The sequence below is a fragment of the Thrips palmi genome, unplaced genomic scaffold (genome assembly GCF_012932325.1).
Source record: "Thrips palmi isolate BJ-2018 unplaced genomic scaffold, TpBJ-2018v1 HiC_scaffold_10, whole genome shotgun sequence".
Classification (NCBI taxonomy): domain Eukaryota; kingdom Metazoa; phylum Arthropoda; class Insecta; order Thysanoptera; family Thripidae; genus Thrips; species Thrips palmi.
The window spans coordinates 8,733,376-8,751,724 of record NW_023144621.1 but is presented as its reverse complement, the minus strand read 5'-3'; the positions used below and the strand labels follow the sequence as shown (position 1 = coordinate 8,751,724).

The following is an 18,349-nucleotide window of genomic DNA, read 5'->3' as shown; positions in this document are numbered from 1 at the left end:
AGCAGACACCTCTCCTGAAAAAGTACGTTCAAATCAAATCAAGTTCAAGAATTCAAGATCGACGGAATCGTGAACCTATTGCATTGTTGCATTTGCCATATACATCCCTTCTGCGTCACTTAACCTTGCAACAATGACTGACAAGGACAGGTTCTATGAGGGTTGTGGGCGCGAAGGCCCAATAAGGTGTATATTTCTTAGCGTATTCCATCCTACTGCTGGTCCTAAAATTGTTTGCCAGGTAATGAGTTGATTCTTGACCATTTACCATTTAAAGTATTTGCCTTGCCTTGTCCTTTGCTGGTGTGATTGGAAAGACGCTACACAATTTTTGTTGTGCAGGTTCCATACAATTATATTTCAAAAGATACGTTTGAATCTGTGAGTGTGTATATCATTCCAAAAGCTCAGCTTCAACGGAGTATGTTGACTGTGTAAGTTCACCAGCGAAATAGGTGTATTTTTCAATTGAAATATTGAAATCGTCTTATGTGGAATATATTTTCTGCAGAACTGTATTAGGCTTCAAGATATTGGGTTTCCCTGTGAAAATTGATGACAAAAAATATGCAAGAAATGCATATTATTTCAATTTATGTTTTGTGTGTGATGCATGGGCTCGCACAGTTCAATATGAGAGTGTTGTGCGGAAGTTTTCTGACTATCTGGTATGTTTTGAAGAAATATTGATATTGCTTTAGTTCAAAAACCTCTTAGGAAGACCAGTCAGTCTCAAATTGAGACGACACATCATCCTCAAATTATGTTTTCCTCTTCAGGTTGCTATGGAAGTTGAAAGCAGCTTTCTCTCTCTTCAGCAAGATCATAGCAGTGAGAATGCTCGATTACCTAAAATGTTGCGACAAGTAATGCAAGATTTAAACTCTCATAAAATGTGTACACTCACTGGTAGGGCTTTTAAGTTGTTTTTATATTTATTTTAAAGTCAAAATTATTTTTAATAATAATACTTTTATTTTTTAATACAGAAGGAACAATGACCACCCATTTTAAGGTGGTTCGCATTTTACAAGACCCACCACCTGTTTTAGACCATCATGTGCCAATTTTTACTGAGAGTCCAGACCTTTTCCAAGCAGAGCAGTGGGACCTGACAACGCAGAAAGTAAGTCATTCTCTTCTTCTGAAAAATATTCCCAAAAGACAAATTTTATGACAATTTAATATGGGTGTTTTCTTACCTTTTGTTTTTAGGTCCTTCCCTACATCGATGGTTTTAACCATGTTGCAAAGATAGCAGCTGAAGCTGATGTTGAAAATAATTTAGTGAAAGCATGTTTGCAAAACTTGGTGTAAGGGATACAATTGTTTGTAAAATACAAATTCAGCATTTAGTCAAATCTGCTCAAGCGGCATTGACATTATCACGGGACATCAGTAGGAATAATTAATATTGTTGTTTTCTGCCCTTCTAGTTATTATGGTGTTGTCTCTATGATACATATATTTCAATATTCAAATGTATATGCTACCACTCCTAAAATACGAAAGTTGGCAGAAGATAGACGCCTTCAGGATGAGTGCGTAAGATATGTTGCTCGTTGTGCTAGGCAGCCACCAACTTTCAGAGATGTTTTCCGTGTGTTTTGTTCAATGACCCGAGGAACTACAGTCCGAGATTTGTGTATCAGACTGAGCCCTCACACATTGAGAATCAATGAAAGGAAGTTGGTCCAATTTGGGCTCCTGGAGGGATTCATTCGAAGAATTCACAAGGTAAAAATATGCTTCTCAAGTAAAGTTTTCATCTTAAAAAGAAATGACACAATCCCTAAAAATTATGTTTCAATTTTCAACTTGAAGGGAAATGACCTAATCCCTAAGAATTATGTTTCAGTTTCCTGTTGGTAATGTGGAGAAGCCTGACCTTCAACCAACTGCTCCTCAGTCCTTCAATGGTCTCCTTTCTATGGATGAGTATTGCTGTCAGTACTCATTGACCACTCAGAAGTTGGAAGAGCTGATTGATCGGGAACCAAATATTATGGTCATATGGAAATAACATGTAATTCACATAAAATCTCAAGCATACATAAATTTATTTTTTTATACTGAGATAATTTAAAATCAGCTAAAACATATTACATAATTTTTTAAAATTCGGAGCTTAATGTTATAACGAAACAATAAAGAAAATTCATCCAGTATTTTTCTTGACCCAACAACCCCATTCTGTTGTGTGAGCTATCTTAGTGTTGTGCCCAAAGAGTAACCTAGGAAAGGTTGCATGGGCCCGCAAACTAAGACGGCTCTCGTTTAGGCGGAGCACTGCCAGTGACCAGTTTGGCATACTTAACTTCAATCCTTCACAGAAGACCTTTTTAAATGGCAATGAGAGAATACACTGTTAAAGACAAATTGAAAAAGGAAATACGGAAACCTCAACAACACTTGTTTCAAAACTAAAGGGATGGAATCACATACTAGAAAACACCACATCTTGTTTTTTAAAAAAAATTAAGTTGCTCAGATATTTGTACAACCCACATAAAGTTGAAAATTTTTCAAAAGAAATTGCAAGAAAAAAATGGAGGACACAGGAAATGGCTGAGGAATGGCAGGCGCAGGATGAGAACCATTTCTATGTGCTATGTCTAAATCAAATTTTGACAGTTAAACAATTATCATTGCGATACAGAGCTTGCACAGATATTTGAAAAGTACTTACTACCTCTATAAATCGTTAAAACAAAGTCTATAACTGGACTGGGAGTCACAAAACTAAAAAGGTAATATCACATGAAGTTAAATCTTATTTAGACATACTCCTGTATCTAACATAAATCACAAATAACCAGAGCTACTAGATGCAGTGACTGAACCTCATCCTTAATAAGAACATATTTTAATCTGGAAAATTGACAGTAGTTTAAAGTACCTTGGAACAGTTAAACCCAAAGAAAGATTGCATTGAAATACATTTTAAATTAAAACAATGATCCTTTTTTTATTTTGAAAAGAACACAACTCTTTGATGAGAAGGTTGAGATCAACCTGTAAAGGTTATAATCATTCTGACACAATAGCTCTAACTGTATTAGATCATTTGGTTGGTTTAACAACAAAAATTATCACAATGATACTGCATGAGTGATGATGCATGACTTACTTATCCATTTGTAGAAACACGCTACAATATAGAATGCCACCAGATTAATCATAATATAGCATTACAGACAATACAATATCTTGTTTCCCAATTACTAAGCAACAAGCAGTCAGTCAAATATTTAAATAAGGCGCCATAAATAGAATCAACAGTCAGTAACACAATCAGACAGTGAGTGAGTAGGAGACATAGGTCCTTAAAGGTTCTGAACTTTCACAGCATTGACTCTGATAAATTTCTACTCATTATTAAAATCTACTTGAAAACACCTAATGCTTCAGTCTGGAATAGAAGGAGGTTCATTGCTGAAGTAAGGAGCAGTGCTTGGTACAAGGAGAGTGTGGCAGACATCACACACTCTACTTAGGCGCTGTTGAGGACCACTTGGGACCTTATGAGATAAACAATTGTAACAAAATATGCGCCCACAATGACGACAATGTTGCTGAAATTAAAAACAAACACAGTTTAGCAATACTGCCATAACAATGGCAAAAATAATTGTATATTTGAAAGATACCTTTCGTGAAGCTGATCCCAAAGCATTATGACATGAAGGACATTCTTCAACATCCTCTTCATGTTGCCATCGGACTTGAGTGTTAGGCTGTCGGAAACCTTCTAATTGAACTTGGAGAGATTGTGAAAGTCGAACAAAATCTTTTTGGACCTGTTCGCTCATGTCTAGATCATGCTGCAATGAGGTAATTCGATTTTGTTGCTTTTTAGCAGTCTCTTCTAAGTGTTCCTACAAGTTAATAGGAAAAAATAAAAATAGATTTCAAGATAACAACCACTTTTAGATGCATCTTTTAGTCTTGTTTACGAACTTACATTGTTCTGAAGAGCTTTCTCCAATTTCAATTTTAAATCTTCCACTTGTTCTAATGCCTTGCGTTCCGCAATCTGTAGGTTGTGAATACGCTGTTTATCAACTTCACTTTTCTGGACTATTTTCCTAGTTGACAAGGGTTGAAAGTGAACAAGCAAATGCATTAGTCAGAGGGCTTGCAATAAATGACATGATAAGTTGGTCAATATGACTCACTGAAGATGCTGCTTCTCCTGTTCCAAACGAACAGAATCATTTTGCAACAGTTGTAACTCTTCCCGTAGCAAATCAGCTTCACTCTGTTGAGTTTCAGCACAGACTTTAGCAGAAATAAGCTCTTCGTGTCTTTGAAGTAATAACTCTTGCAAGGCCTTATAGAAACATTGCGGAAAAAAGAAGGAAATATGATACAAATATTAGAATCTTTAACAGACGTCGGTGTAAGAATTTATGGACCAGAGCGTTTCTCACCTCCACACTATCAGGAAGATTGATAACCTGGTTTTGAAGGCTCTGACTGTGTTCTGTATGTTTACCTACTAGCTTCTCATTTTCAGCCTGAAGCCTATGAAGATATGGACCAATTAATAGTCTGCAGTTATCAGACCTACTTATTAAACAAAATATAATAAAATAACAAAAAAGGAGGAAACAAACCTATCAATTTCTTTCTTAATGGCAAGACGCTCTGGTTCTAATCGAGATATCTGTTGGGTGACAGTCTGGTATGTTCTCATGTATTCTTGTTGCAAATCATGAAGGTTACTTTCTGCAGAAGCAATCTTCTTCTGCAGTTCTACCACCTGGAAATGATACGTTGATTGAAGACACATTTGAATTCAGAAAGACCTGTCATTGTTCTTGAACAAATTATAAGTCACAGGAAAAAACATAAGCACCAAACATTGCTGAAACAAGGACCAACAGTGCCCGTTAACGGCTCTCATAATAAAATGATACCTGAACTTTGTGCTGTTCCTTTTTTTCATTCCACTTCACTTCCATTTCCTGCCGAAAATCGTGCTCCCTTGCCAAGTCATCTTTAGCTCGTTGCAAGTTTCTCTCTGCTAGCTCCGAAGACTTCTCTAATTCTTTAGCTTTTTGTTGCGCCTTTTGAAGACCAGCTTCATAATTTTGACACATGTTACAAGAGGTCAATGATATTGGAGCTGTTGCTGAGCCACCACTTAAGAATACTTCCAGATCTTTACCAGATGACTCTTCTGAAAAAAAAAAAAAAGAAAACCCTATAAGGAAAACAGTTTAAAATATTTTGTAAACTGTCAAATGATGTTCAAGTAATCACCAATAGAAGTGATTTGTTTTCCAAAACTGCGTGTTTCCTCACTAGCTGGGGGTGATATCATTAAAAGTGATTCTTGTTGAACATTACCTACAGACAAAGCCAAGCAAAAGAAAGTTAGAGACTGTGGCAGTCCCAAAACTATCCCAAGATGTATATGACACTAAACACTTACTCGGAATGGATACAGATTCATTGGCATCGGTAGCTTTCCTGCTGGAGACACCCTCTTGGTGAAGACCCTGCTGATTGAACAAATTATAAACTAATCTGAATCAGGATACATAACACAATTAATGAAGTTTCTAAGCTTGAGGACTAAAGCTTTACCGAATATTTTTGAAGCTCTTCATGTGCCTCACGTAGTTTTTCTTTCAAGGCTTCTATCTCCTCTTCTAGTGGAATTACTAAAGAACGAAGTACTTCAGCATCTTCCTGAGCCTTTAAACAAATAAAAATACAGTTGCTTAAAATAATTGACGAAAAAACAGAACACCCCAAGTGTATAAAAACTTCAAACAAGATTATTTCAAACCAAAATTTTCTACAGTACAAATTTTTTTATGACTTATTTGACAAGCAAGTAGTTTTAGTAGTTTTAATTATCAAAATGAAATACAGACGTCTCATCATATTTTATACTCACCGTACATATCAATACATGCACATATTCAAAATTCTACTAATCAGATGTGAGACTTGGCCCTTAAAGCCACTATATAATGACATTAGTCATCAAGAAAAGAAGAGGGGAAAATATGCAGTCTACAGAATGGCAAACTTATCTACTGCTCAATGATGACATGATACATTGAAATCGCAAAATTATTTGAGGCACCAACCATAATTAGTTAAGCGAAAGGGCAAAAAGCTCTAAGAAAATTCTGAGCATAATATTAATGCATACTTCACACCATGCTGTAAGCTTAAATATAATGTTTGCGCAGAGATATTCATGAGGGGTCTTACTTGATACGTACATATTTGTTTACCTTTCTCATACTGTCTTCAAGACTATCTTTGCCAGAAGAAGAATCTGCACCTAATTCACTCAATACTTTTCTAGCAAATGTTTTGGTAGCCTGTGTGATTATTTGTATAGGGGGAGGATCAGATTTGTCTCGTTCATTGTGACGATCATCAATTGAATTGACCACAGGTTTTCGACATTCTGCCAGTTCTGCTTCAAGACGTTCATTAACAGCTTGAAGATGCTTCAATTCATGCTCCATGCGACTTTGGGAGCTGGTGGACTCATCTACAGTTTCTGAAATGAACAAACAACATCTTGAGCGTCCTCAAAACGAATTCCCCAGAAAATCAAACATAACAGAACATCTTTCAACTCACCATGTAGTAGATGTTCTAAACTTGCAATTTGTTCGAAACATTTACGCTTTTCTTCTTCAAGATCACTTTTGGAATTTAAATCCATGACTGCTAGTTTGCGCCTCAACTCATCCATTTCCGATTGCAACCGAACTTTTTCAGCTGAGATAATCGAAAATCACAGTATCAAACATTAAACACCACTAGAGGCAAATTCTTATCAAAACTTTACAGAAAAATAGAGTTGATTTTACCTTCAGTTTGAAGCATAAGGCTCTTCATCTTAGCACGTTGAGACCCAAAGTCCTTTTTCTCAGTCTCCAATTCAAGGATTCTTTGTTGCAGCTGCAGCACCCGATCATCATGATCTCCCGCTAAAATTAAGAAAATCAGAGTTAATTTTTCTACAGAGTGGTCAAAGACAGGGCTTGTGAGTCATGCCCGTAAATTAAAGACTAGCCACACCTAATTTTGACAGCCCAAATGGGGCACCAACGCAATATCTCACCTGAATCCATTTCACTTGAGCCAACAGTGGCAGTAGAATTGGGTTCACCAGATTCACACATTTTACAAATGGAACAGAGAAGCAACTACCGAGAAAAGCATAGGTAATGCCATGAGAAAGGGCCCCTGTGTTCTGTTCAGTAAACACCTTAACCTTAGACCTGCCCAATCAGTGGCAGTGGAATTCTTTTAATGTTGTTTCAAGCGACATGATTTGGCAAACATGATACTTAAGTAATCAGTGTCAGATAAAATCATATCAAACCCCTTATATTAAAAAATCAGTCCAAATTGGTAGAAATATTTGATAGAACTCTCTCCAGCAGAGGAAACTATCATCTGACGACGACGATGATAAGTGACAGACAGACAGATCCCCTCAGTTACTCGTGCAGTCTCTCTGAGGCAAGCAGCCCCAAGATGTGGAAGATGTGAAAATATTAAAATGTTCTTATTCGATTAAAAGAGATCACAACACATCAGAATATTTGAGGTTTTAATCCGCGAACATAAACGACTCCGCATATGCCCTGCTCCTCTCTCTTCCATGACGTTATCCGCACGGAGACTGCAAATAACGACACCATACACTTTAACCTTAAATTTCACGTTGTAGAAAAGGGAAGGCATGGTGCATAAATTTCTAAAGATTGCAAGGTTTTGAAGGACATTAAAAATGCCTGAGGTGCCTTCCTTGAAAAATTTGTACAGTGGCTTTGGGAAGATTCCAGAAAAGCAAAACAAGGTACACTCCTCCGTAAATTTTCATTAATCTGAATTGTTCTCAGATCATAGGTGTAGTGTGTTGTTATGTGGAAGGAAAACAAATAATACCACTTTTGGTTTTTATAGTTTTTACAGACCCTCGGACAACCTCACATAGATTCGTTTAATTTTATGCTAAAGTCAGGCTTAGATCTTGCTGTTAATGATTTAGTACCAGTGGAGTTCCAACTTGAAGGTGGAGATGTTATCAAGCTGAGTATTGAGGTTCGTTATTGTAATCAGCGTAAAAAGATTTATTAAATAAAAGAATGCAATCGCTCTTAAAAAATGTTTTCTGCAGGGGTGTAAAATATTGATGCCTGCTGTCCCCTCTGGAACTATTGGTGTGAAGTCTACTCAAATCTATCCAACGGAATGTCGTCAGAGTGCTACCACATACAAGGGACGTGTTGTAGGCCATCTCAAGTGGTGGATAAATGGCCAGGAACAAAGTCCCATCAAGAAAGATTTTGGGGAAATTCCAATCATGCTTAAGGTATGGAGTATGCAAAGAATTTTAATTTTTGCTAGTTCCTTTTTGTGTCTAATGCGCTTTTTGGGGACTTTTCTGTTTAGTCTGATGCTTGTCATCTTTCCAAAATGTCTCCAAAAGAGTTGATTTCCCACAAAGAGCATGAAAATGAGTGGGGTGGATATTTTATTGTGAAAGGTCATGAAAGATTGATCCGAATGCTCCTGCAGCAAAGGAGAAACTATCCCATTGCAGTCACCCGCTCAACTTGGCGGGCGAAAGATGCCTGTTTTTCTGATATGGGTATTTTGCTCAAGAGTGTCAGGGAGGATGAAAGTAGTAATGTATGTTAATTTCTTACAAAATACCATGTTTTTAATATAATTTTAAGAATTGAAAAAAAATCCTTGCACTGACATTTAAATGTTTTTTCCCTTTTCTAGAACAATGCGTTGCATTATGTTACTGATGGAACTGCAAAGTTACGAATTGCTCTCAGACGTAATCTGTATTACATCCCTGTTGTCCTTATCATAAAGTGCCTGGCAGATGTCACTGATGAATTTATTTATGATCAAATAATGGCAGGGCATGAGGATGACTTATACTTTAAGGGTTGTGTTTTGAACATGCTTCGTCAAGTTCATGATAGCAATGTACACACACATGCTGATGCTGTCAAATATTTTGGGAGCAACTTTCGTGTTCGTCTTCTTTATGATCTTCCTGCTTGGTCCACTGACCAAGCAATTACGGAGCATGTGTTAAGGTTTGTAACAACTCCTTGCTTTTGCATCACTTATGCGTGGAAATATTTCATTTTGACTTAAAAGAACTTTAAAATAAAAATTTATTCATGCCTTGAATTTGCAGGAAAACTGTCTGCATTCACCTAGATGACAATATGGACAAAGTTAACTTGCTTGTTATGATGATTCAGAAACTACTCACTTTTGCTCAGGGCAAATGCAGAGCTGAGGGAGTAGATGGCGTAATGATGCAAGAAATTCTTCTTGGTGGTCATGTTTATTTACAGCTCTTAAAAGAACGCCTTCAAGGATCTCTGTCAAACCTAAGGTTAAATATTGAAAAAAGAGACTTATCTAAAGCTGGCCTAAAACTTACTGCTGGTAAGCTAAAAATTAAACAGCAGGGCTTTTTTGTTTAGTCTTTCAGTTATGTTCTCATTTTACCTGAAAATATTTATACTTCCCTCAGCTGAGCTTCAAAATCAATTCCGGAAGGTATCAACTTTGGAAAGTAGCATATCAACATTTCTTGCTACTGGCAACATACCTCTGAGTGGTTTAAATCTCCCGCAAGACAAAGGTATTGAGCAATGGAACAAAGAATGATTCATTTTTTATCTAAATTTAAAAAAATAAATACTGGTATTTTTAGGACTGACAATTGTTGTCGAAAATATTAACAGAATGCGATACATGTCCCATTTTCGGGCTGTTCACCGAGGCTCCTTCTTCCAAGAAATGCGTACTACAGAAGCTCGACAGTTGCTGCCTGATGCTTGGGGCTTTATTTGCCCAGTACACACTCCAGATGGAACTCCCTGTGGTTTACTTAACCATCTTTCCAGAGACACTGAGGTTAGTGCCCAAGTCAACATCAGAGAATTCAAGGAAACTTTTCTACGTTTTTTCTTGTTATTTGCTGTGTCTCCTTTAAATCAGGTAACAAGAAACCCAGATCCTGCTCTTGTGAAGAATATACCAACAATTCTCTCCAGCTTGGGAATGCTCCCTCTGCACTCTCCAGTGGCTCAAGCAACAGCACTAACAGAATGTTCTGTTGTAATGCTTGATGGTAGAGTTCTTGGACATGTTCATCAAAATGCAATTGGTAGACTTGTAGATAAGCTCAGAGTTCTAAAGATCAAAGGTGAAAAGGTTTGTTATCCTGTTGGTGTCCTTTGTATGCTTGTTACAGTGGTTTTTAAATGGTTGATGTAATTTTCCTCTCTAATTGCAGGTGCCAAACACTCTGGAGATAGCTCATGTACCTATGAAATCATGCAAAGGAACTCAATATCCCGGACTTTTCTTGTTTACCGGCCCTGCACGAATGATGCGACCTGTCATTAATTTGGCTTGTAAACAGGTTGAACTCATTGGAACTTTTGAACAAGTTTACTTAGATGTATGCATCACACCTGCGGAAGCATACAAAGGTCGCACAACACACATGGAAATTTCAAAAACAGCCTTTCTCAGCAACTTAGCATGTCTGATCCCTATGCCTGACTTGAATCAGAGTCCCAGAAACATGTACCAGTGTCAGATGGGTAAACAAACCATGGGAACTCCATGTCACACCTTTGATATACAAGCCGAAACTAAATTGTATCGTCTCCAGACCCCTACTTCTCCACTCTTTAGGCCTTCACATTATGATGAGGTCAGCTTGGATGACTATGGCATGGGAACAAATGCAATTGTTGCTGTTATTTCATACACTGTAAGTAGTCGAGTTTTAATATTATTATTGAAAAATCATTCATTTTAAAAGTTTAAACCAAATAAAAAAAGAATTTTTTTTAAATGTAGGGGTATGATATGGAAGATGCTATGATTGTGAACAAGGCCTCTCTGGAGCGAGGGTTGGCAGCAGGTTCCATGATAAAGACTGATTTTTATGAGCTTCCTACTGTGAGTAAATTTGTTCCTTTTTGTTACCGGTGTCTTTAATCTTTGAAACTCATCTATTTATTTTTGTTTTACAGTCAGATTCATATTTTGCAAGAGACCCTGACAATAAAGAATTACCTAAATATCTTGATGCTGATGGCTTGGTATACCCTGGTACTCGCCTAACAGCATTCACCCCTATTTGCTGGTAAGGTTCTTTTTCTTTAGAATTAAATTGACTTAAACAATTATCTTGAAATAATCATCTGTAAATGTAACCAAAGCATGGAAGTCAAATTTCAATTTATTTCAATTTCAGCTATTATGATAATGAAAAGAAAGACTTTCATATTGTTTATTATAAAAGTAAAGAAGAAGGTTGGGTGCAGTCTGTGAGACAATGCGGATCAATGTCAAGCAGTCAACCAGCAAAAGCCAACATCAATTACACAGTTCAGGTATTTAAGTTTTGCTTTACTCATCTACACAAAATTGCCAGGTTGTAATTTTTTTAGTATCATATGTGTTCTTTAACTTTCAGAGAAATCCATCTGTAGGTGACAAATTCGCTAGTCGAGCTGGTCAGAAGGGTATCTTAAGTGCCAAGTGGCCTTCAGAGGATTTACCATTCACAGAAAGTGGCCTGGTACCAGACATTGTGTTCAACCCTCATGGTTTTCCCTCTCGAATGACTATTGGTTAGTTTTTGTTGTTTGACTCTTTCCAGCACATGTAGCTTTGGTTCACCTTCACTTTAAAGCACCTTTTTCACTTTTCAGCCATGATGGTGGAGATTATGGCAGGTAAAGCAGCAGCAGTACATGGGTTTGTCCAGGATGCCACACCATTCCGCTTTACAGAAGATGACACTGCTATTGACTATTGCGGTAGGCTTCTGGAAGCTGGTCAGTATCATTGTAAACTTTTTATTGTTCTGTCTATGCAAAAGAATTTTTTAACATTAGGCTTTCTTTTTAGCTGGCTATAATTACTACGGAACTGAGAAAATGTACAGTGGCATTGACGGTAGGGAAATGAATGCATCCATCTTTTTTGGAGTTGTTCATTATCAAAGACTTCGTCACATGGTCTCCGACAAATGGCAGGTAAGAACTTTTTCTGTTTCAAAATTTTCTCTTCCGTCAATCTATTAGTAAGATGGTGATGTCTTTTATCTTTGAGCTGAGAAAGGGCTTTGGGTATTCATAAATATTGTATATGTTTTTGTTTTGCAGGTCAGAAGTACAGGACCTGTAGATGCAGTTACTCATCAACCTGTCAAAGGTCGCAGAAGAGGTGGTGGCGTTCGGTTCGGAGAGATGGAACGTGACGGATTGCTGTCTCATGGAGCATCATTCTTGCTACAAGACAGATTGTTTCATTGTTCTGACAAGGCTAAGGTGAGTAGTTAGTTGGCAACCTGAAGTCTCTTGCTCAGCTTGATACTCCTTTAACATGATGTATTTTGTTTTCAGCACAAAGTTTGTCGCATCTGTGGAACATTGCTGGGGCCTTACTTTGGACTGTCTGACGCTGCAGCCTCTGGAAGAGTGCTGCGTTGCCGCTTGTGTGAAGATAAGGGTGATGTGGCTACTGTAGAAATCCCACACATCTACAAGTATTTGGTTGCTCAAATGGTATCAATGAATATAAATTTAAAAATGGAGTTGAGTGAAGAAAAATAAACAGCTAGAAAAATAGTGCAAATAATGAAATTAAGTGGAATGGAAATAAAACTATTCATTGATGATTTTATTGTATTTCTCAGAAAGAAACATCCATCAATCATACAGTAGCTATCTGCCTGCAGAATTACAACTGCTCATGTACATTTCTTTGAAGAGATTACACATATTTGGTAAGACTGCCTGTACACCAGGGCCTGTACATGAATTGGCTCAGCCAAGATCATTTGTACAACTAAGATTAATTTCAAGACACACAATGTGCAAATACTTCCACGGCCATTCATTCACAATATCAACTGGCAGACCACAATTAACAATGTCCATGGTCTCAGAATCGTCAATGAGCCAAATGACCAGGATGAATTCAATTACTAAGAAATAAATAACAATGAGTTTAAAGTAATTAAAAATCTACTTGGTTGCCTCTTGTAAATAAGCAATGATGTCAGCACGCTCCTGGGGCTTCTTAAGACCAGCAAACACCATCTTGGTGCCAGGAATGTACTTTTTGGGGTTCTCCAGGTACTCGAACAGTGTGTCAGCGTTCCAGGTAATACCTACAGAAAGAACAAGACTTATTAGCTTATGGGTACACAGAAGGAACACTCCACTGGTAGCTTTTGTATTAGAAGCAAGAGATTTCTTTTGATTGACTCACCCTTCTCCTTGTTGGCATCTGTGTAGGGGAAGCCAGCAGCTTGGCCAGTCTTGCGGCCAATGAGACCATTCAGGTTGGGTCCAACCTTGTGCTTGCCTCCCTTCTCAACTGTGTGGCACTGTGCGCATCTCTGCACAAACAGCTAAAGGAGAGAAAAGAACCCATTAGTATATCACACCTGCACCTGTTATAACGGCTATGAAGTCAGAATGACAGGACCCATCTGAAAAGACAGTAATACACAGAGCAAAAGCACTGTCAGAATGGTAGAGGGAACTTGAAAGGTAAAAACAGTCTCACTGCACTATAAGTTGCAGGAGATGGGGAATGTTCTAGAGGTCAGACTGACAGAAGTGCTGATTAGGGGTCACATTCCATTCCACAGTATCCACTTACCTTCTTGCCAACCTCAGCGTTGCCAGCGGGAACACCCATTGTTATGTTACAGGTAGACGCAAATCTGGAAGGGAAGACCACTGTTGATGAACAGCAACTATCACTCCTTAACTTCGAACTAACTGCACGCGCCAAGCTCTAGCACACTGCTAGAAGCCTCCCTCGCACCCGTCTCGTTGGACCAATGCCAAAGTTGCGTCAGCTCCAAGGATCAGTCTCTAAATTTAAATTCCCCCACAGACTGAACCCGCCTATCAAAAGGGCTTGTCCTGAGAAAAGGAGGACGATATGCGTTCACTGAACCAATGTCACACAGGACTTAGGACTTACACCACGTTATAACTAACCAATCAAGGCCAAGGGCGACAGTCAAGTAGCAAAGTCCTACCATTTTCAGAATATTACATTGAACCAAAACGAAATTGGATAAGTTGAAAGTGAAAGCAAATTTCGCGTCAAAATAGACGAGAATAAGACAGCTCAAAAGAGAATATAAAGGTTTAGGTACTAAAAATTACCTGCGAAGGAGTCAGACGACTGACGGCTACTCGTGAGAACACGGGTTGGAAAGACGGATGAGAAAACTGGGTTGCGGATCGATAAAAGTTCAACGGGTCACATGACTGAGTATAGTCTCTTTTAAGGAGCTCTACTCTAGTTTCTAGACTCTACTGGAAGCGTAGCACGTGGTGATTTAGCACACTTATGCTGAATATTGGCGAAACGCCTTAGTTTCTTATAAATTTAATATTGAAAAGCTATCAAGATTATTTGGGAAATGTGAATTCTTCTTATACGCCTATTTCGTCTGCTTTCGCTCCCACAATGCAACGGGTTTCGGACCGGGGCTATGAAAACTATAGCGGCCAAAACTTTGTGAAGAGAAATATACGTTGTGTTGTGTTGTTTTGAATTGTTTGAATGTGATGTTTGGAAGGGGTGCAGTGCTGTTGCTGTCCCATCGCTTCAATGGAAAAGGATCGAGTGGGATGTAAACTTCCCAACGGGTTTTGGTAAATCCTTATCAAGAAATAGATGAAGATGACACCTTGAAAATGTCTTCTAACGATTATCAGATGAGAGGTTCATCCATGCTAATCATAGGTTACCACATTTCTGTCAATGGCTTTTCTATTTTATTACTTCTTTTTTCCACTGCAAATGGAAATGTAATTATATTATTTATCTTTGGTCCCTTTAGGTGTCCTTGTGGGTATTTTGCATTATTACCATGTGAAATCACTTTATGAAAATGATCGTCACTTCTCTCATCTATCAAGCATTGAGCGAGAGATGTGTTTTCGTTCTGAGATGGTACATTTGCAATTCTTTTCCACTTTGACTTTTATTGTGTCATCTAAATTGATATGTCATTAACAACTTTACTTGTTTTAGGGCCTGTACTATTCATTTTATAAGAGAATAGTTACATCTCATTCCTTCAAAGATGGTTTATATAAATTGACACATGACAATTTGACCGAGTACCCAGATACCATCAATGCCTTGCATAAATTCAATATTTACCCCGAGGTAACTATTTTTTCAATTTGAATAATTGCCTTGCCCTTTCTGCTATGGTGCAAACTTTGATTCTTTGTCACATAGGCCATGATTGGTGGCTTGTGGAGGATTTACCATCTGGGTGTCAAAACATTTGGCTTGAATGGAAAGCAGTGTTACATGATTCACCGAGGGGAAGGCTTGCCACCAGTAGAGAGTTGTGAAGGCTTTGGAGAACCGATATTGTTTTATTTGGAAGTTGTATGGATGTTTGCTGGCATTACAGCTTTCGTTCTATACTATTTTGGATCTCATTTAAGGTTTGTGTCACTCAAATATTATTCCAGATTTTAACTGCATACTCTTACTCAACTTATTAAGTTTGTTTGCATCTCAGGTTACAATAAAATTATATGTACATTGCATACGTTCTTCCTTACTGCACTCAATTTTCAGATTTTACGTAGAAAATTGTCAATGTATGATTTTTTTAAATTGCAGTGGATCTCAAATTGGTGGATGCCTAACCATTCTATCTTTCTTCATAAACCATACTGAGGTCTGTTTTGAATTCTGGTGTGAGAAAATGTTATTCGGAAATTATTCTGTCTCTTCCAATTAATGGTCTTGTCTTTCTTGTATGGCAGAGCACTCGAGTTCAGTGGACACCACCTTTACGTGAAAGCTTTGCCTATCCATTCATTTTACTTCACTGCGCCCTAATTAGTTCAATCTTACAAGATTCTAGAAAGACAATGCCAAGGCCAAGTTTTTGGAAGGTTGGTCATGATTACTAACTTATGTAATGATCTGATGCTGGACAAATAATGACAACAAATTGGTTTCTCATATTCTATTTTTCAGGGATTAATGTCTTTATTCAGTTCATTTGTTAGTCTCCTATTTTGGCAATTCTCGCAATTTATATTAACCTGTGAAATTGCCATTTTAATTGCAATATATGCTTTTGGATTTATTAAAAGACACTGTTTGTCCCAAATCCTGGCTTGGATTTCTGTAAGTATGTCCTAAATGAACCTTCAGAATGGGTTTTGTTGGTGTATTGTGTGTCTTATGCGGCTTGTTGTCCCTCCAGGCTGGCTTCCTCTTAGCACTCGTTGGGCTGGGAGGAAATTCACTGTTATGTTTTTCTTTTCTGTCCGCAATTCTTACATCAGCTTGGGTACTTTTAATATGTGATGGGAGTGTAAATAGCTTGGGATTTGCCTGGACAAGTGTGCTCAAGATTATTAGCATAATTGCATTTGCAATTGTTCTGAAACTTGTATTTCCTAGCACTGGTAATGATGTGAGTCACATTTAGTTTATTTTTGAGATGGTTACACTCAGTTTTTGGTTTCAAATTTGTGTTTATGGCAACTAATTTCTTTCAGTCACACATTGTAAAGATTTTTCTGAGTAAAATATTCCCACACTCAGACAATTTCCACACACTTATGTACACCTGTGCTCCAGAATTTCAAAGATTACCTTGGTCTTATGGTGTGGGCCTCATGAAATCCCTCCTTCTTCCACTTGTCCTGATAGCATTGTTGTTGGTGTTTTGGAACCCGACTTTCCACATTTTGGCCGTCCTCAGGTATTCTGTATAGTTGATTACTTTTTGTATCTGGATTTCCATTTCTTACTAATGTGTGTAACTTTTTTTTTTTTTTAAATTTTTTAGAGAACATTTTAGAAAGAAACTGTTGTTTCCTAGATACCAAAACGCATTGCAATTAAATGACGTAGTGAAATTGGTTGAACCAGCCATAGTGTTCAACACTTGCCTTCTTATCGCTTTCTTTGTTTTATCCATGATGGCAATGCGCTTGAAATTGTTTCTAACTCCTCAAATGTGTGTTTTAGTTTCCCTCATTGCATCAAAAGAGGTAAGATTGATTAATGTATCAGGTTGGCTTGTTAGTCTGAAACATGTTGTAAATAGGTGTCTGGTTACTTACAGTCAGTAAACTCCATCCAAATTTTAAGAGAGAAAAAAAGTTTGGAGTATCTTACATTGCTGATAATCTTTTGTGCAATTTACCTGTCAGGAATAGATAATATCAAAAGACAGCGTAGCATTGAGGGTACGTTAAATCAAACAAATTACTTTCCCTTTTAGTTTTGTAAATTCTTTAGTGTTTTTAAATTAATTTGTAAGCTTTAAATTTTTAAAATGAATTTGCCACAGGAGAGTATTCAAATTACCCTCTGGAGGAACTCCTCACATGGGTGCAAATGAAAACTAAATCAAGTGATGTGTTTGCTGGTCCTATGCCTGTAATGGCAAGTATTCTTCTATCAACGGGGCGTCCGATAGTAAATCACCCGTACTATGAGGATGAAGCTATGAGGTAATTAAAATATTGTTTATGAATGGAGCTCTAGAAGTTTCTGATTGTGTTATACATCAGACTGATTAATTTGCAGAAATCGCACTTTGTTAGTGTACTCTCTGTTCAGTCGGAAGACTCCATCTGAAGCATTTGAATCTATTAAGCGTTTAGGTGCAAACTTTGCTGTTCTGGAGGCTAATAAGTGCTTTGATCACATGCAACCAAGGTATGAGTTAACTTTGTTTATACTCTAAGTTGCATAAAACAACTTTTAGTTATTTAACTTGAACTGTTTTTGTGTAAATTCTAGAAAAGGATGCAAGATGACAGACCTATGGGACATTGAAGATCCAATGAACACCAAGAGGCCTCCACTCTGCCCCACTTTGTTCAGCAATGATGCTTCTCCCTTTGAACGTGTTTTCTTCAATGCAGAATATGTTGTCCTGAAAGTAGGCCTCAGGTAATATAGTATAGTAAATTTAAGATGATCCAAAAAAAGTGTTTGCAACAGTATTATTTTTCCAAAATACCAATTGTATCTTAGTCAGATTTGAAACAAAAATAAACTTCAACGTAGAGGTTTCCAGCACCAATAGTAAAAAAATTACAGTTGTGGACCTTTCTTCCCTTACTTCACTCTTGGGTGTTTTGGCTCTAGACTCCCTCCCCTTTGGCCGACTATCGGCGTCCATCGGCCGGTCTGAGGCTGTCGCCATGGCGTGCCCTGCCCTGTCTGCCGCGCTGCGAGTTGATTCCTGCTACTGCTTTCATTGGTCGCTCTG

The 18,349-nt window shown here is 37.6% G+C and overlaps 5 protein-coding genes across 12 annotated transcripts; 3 read left to right on the top strand and 2 right to left on the bottom strand.

The window, feature by feature from the left end:
- The first annotated feature begins 106 nt into the window (after positions 1-106).
- LOC117654195 (GATOR complex protein NPRL2) lies at positions 107-2,470 on the top strand. The gene is made up of 8 exons (XM_034400435.1): positions 107-241; positions 343-434; positions 512-668; positions 780-909; positions 990-1,126; positions 1,216-1,313; positions 1,437-1,737; positions 1,859-2,470. The coding sequence occupies exons 1-8, from the start codon at positions 134-136 to the stop codon at positions 2,021-2,023; spliced, it is 1,188 nt and encodes a 395-aa protein (XP_034256326.1). The 5' UTR covers positions 107-133; the 3' UTR covers positions 2,024-2,470.
- Positions 2,471-2,850: 380 nt separating this feature from the next.
- Positions 2,851-7,621, bottom strand: LOC117654193 (rab GTPase-binding effector protein 1). 6 transcript variants are annotated; one of them, XM_034400429.1, is made up of 15 exons: positions 7,489-7,621; positions 7,103-7,187; positions 6,849-6,968; positions 6,616-6,756; positions 6,246-6,532; positions 5,596-5,706; positions 5,441-5,510; positions 5,269-5,355; positions 4,923-5,185; positions 4,620-4,765; positions 4,434-4,527; positions 4,179-4,333; positions 3,965-4,088; positions 3,651-3,878; positions 2,851-3,575 (listed from the first exon to the last, which is right to left on the bottom strand). In XM_034400429.1, exons 2-15 carry the CDS (start codon positions 7,161-7,163, stop codon positions 3,408-3,410), a joined length of 2,055 nt encoding a protein of 684 aa, XP_034256320.1. In that variant the 5' UTR covers positions 7,164-7,187; positions 7,489-7,621; the 3' UTR covers positions 2,851-3,407. The 6 variants fall into 6 exon arrangements, with proteins under 6 accessions (XP_034256320.1, XP_034256322.1, XP_034256323.1 ...); XM_034400431.1 differs by having other exon boundaries at positions 4,923-5,182; positions 7,103-7,596; XM_034400432.1 differs by having other exon boundaries at positions 6,258-6,532; positions 7,103-7,594.
- A 35-nt stretch (positions 7,622-7,656) lies between these two features.
- Positions 7,657-12,730, top strand: LOC117654190 (DNA-directed RNA polymerase I subunit RPA2). The gene is made up of 18 exons (XM_034400419.1): positions 7,657-7,846; positions 7,954-8,091; positions 8,168-8,362; positions 8,443-8,682; positions 8,782-9,107; positions 9,212-9,468; positions 9,557-9,667; positions 9,740-9,942; positions 10,027-10,242; positions 10,325-10,810; positions 10,900-11,001; positions 11,076-11,188; positions 11,300-11,438; positions 11,522-11,678; positions 11,760-11,885; positions 11,959-12,086; positions 12,216-12,380; positions 12,456-12,730. Exons 1-18 carry the CDS (start codon positions 7,778-7,780, stop codon positions 12,663-12,665), a joined length of 3,381 nt encoding a protein of 1,126 aa, XP_034256310.1. The 5' UTR covers positions 7,657-7,777; the 3' UTR covers positions 12,666-12,730.
- On the bottom strand, positions 12,718-14,325 carry LOC117654197 (cytochrome c-2). The gene is made up of 4 exons (XM_034400437.1): positions 14,241-14,325; positions 13,723-13,786; positions 13,327-13,468; positions 12,718-13,225 (listed from the first exon to the last, which is right to left on the bottom strand). Exons 2-4 carry the CDS (start codon positions 13,759-13,761, stop codon positions 13,080-13,082), a joined length of 327 nt encoding a protein of 108 aa, XP_034256328.1. The 5' UTR covers positions 13,762-13,786; positions 14,241-14,325; the 3' UTR covers positions 12,718-13,079.
- A 292-nt stretch (positions 14,326-14,617) lies between these two features.
- Positions 14,618-18,174, top strand: LOC117654192 (probable C-mannosyltransferase DPY19L1). 3 transcript variants are annotated; one of them, XM_034400426.1, is made up of 14 exons: positions 14,618-14,826; positions 14,924-15,036; positions 15,118-15,255; positions 15,331-15,545; positions 15,727-15,784; positions 15,873-16,004; positions 16,090-16,242; positions 16,322-16,534; positions 16,620-16,825; positions 16,925-17,117; positions 17,192-17,315; positions 17,420-17,582; positions 17,659-17,790; positions 17,875-18,174. In XM_034400426.1, the coding sequence occupies exons 1-14, from the start codon at positions 14,778-14,780 to the stop codon at positions 18,029-18,031; spliced, it is 2,046 nt and encodes a 681-aa protein (XP_034256317.1). In that variant the 5' UTR covers positions 14,618-14,777; the 3' UTR covers positions 18,032-18,174. The 3 variants fall into 3 exon arrangements, with proteins under 3 accessions (XP_034256317.1, XP_034256318.1, XP_034256316.1); XM_034400425.1 differs by having other exon boundaries at positions 14,619-14,826; positions 16,913-17,117; XM_034400427.1 differs by lacking the exon at positions 16,322-16,534 and having other exon boundaries at positions 16,913-17,117.
- Positions 18,175-18,349: the final 175 nt, after the last annotated feature.

Coding starts and splice junctions, on each gene's coding strand:
- LOC117654192 (XM_034400425.1), top strand. CDS start 14,778: ATGTCTTCTAACGATTATCAGATGAGAGGTTCATCCATGCTAATCATA. Junction 15,546..15,726: donor TATTTTGGATCTCATTTAAG/GTTTGTGTCACT, acceptor TTTAAATTGCAG/TGGATCTCAAATTGGTGGAT. Junction 17,316..17,419: donor AAGACAGCGTAGCATTGAGG/GTACGTTAAATC, acceptor AATTTGCCACAG/GAGAGTATTCAAATTACCCT.
- LOC117654190 (XM_034400419.1), top strand. CDS start 7,778: ATGCCTGAGGTGCCTTCCTTGAAAAATTTGTACAGTGGCTTTGGGAAG. Junction 11,189..11,299: donor GCATTCACCCCTATTTGCTG/GTAAGGTTCTTT, acceptor TTTCAATTTCAG/CTATTATGATAATGAAAAGA. Junction 11,679..11,759: donor TCCCTCTCGAATGACTATTG/GTTAGTTTTTGT, acceptor TTCACTTTTCAG/CCATGATGGTGGAGATTATG.
- LOC117654197 (XM_034400437.1), bottom strand. CDS start 13,761: ATGGGTGTTCCCGCTGGCAACGCTGAGGTTGGCAAGAAG. Junction 13,469..13,722: donor ACGCTGAGGTTGGCAAGAAG/GTAAGTGGATAC, acceptor TCTCTCCTTTAG/CTGTTTGTGCAGAGATGCGC. Junction 13,226..13,326: donor AGATGCCAACAAGGAGAAGG/GTGAGTCAATCA, acceptor TTCTTTCTGTAG/GTATTACCTGGAACGCTGAC.
- LOC117654195 (XM_034400435.1), top strand. CDS start 134: ATGACTGACAAGGACAGGTTCTATGAGGGTTGTGGGCGCGAAGGCCCA. Junction 1,127..1,215: donor GGGACCTGACAACGCAGAAA/GTAAGTCATTCT, acceptor TTTTGTTTTTAG/GTCCTTCCCTACATCGATGG. Junction 1,314..1,436: donor GCATGTTTGCAAAACTTGGT/GTAAGGGATACA, acceptor CTGCCCTTCTAG/TTATTATGGTGTTGTCTCTA.
- LOC117654193 (XM_034400429.1), bottom strand. CDS start 7,163: ATGTGTGAATCTGGTGAACCCAATTCTACTGCCACTGTTGGCTCAAGT. Junction 5,707..6,245: donor TGAGAAAGGTAAACAAATAT/GTACGTATCAAG, acceptor ATTTGTTTAAAG/GCTCAGGAAGATGCTGAAGT. Junction 4,334..4,433: donor ATCTTCCTGATAGTGTGGAG/GTGAGAAACGCT, acceptor TGTTTCTATAAG/GCCTTGCAAGAGTTATTACT.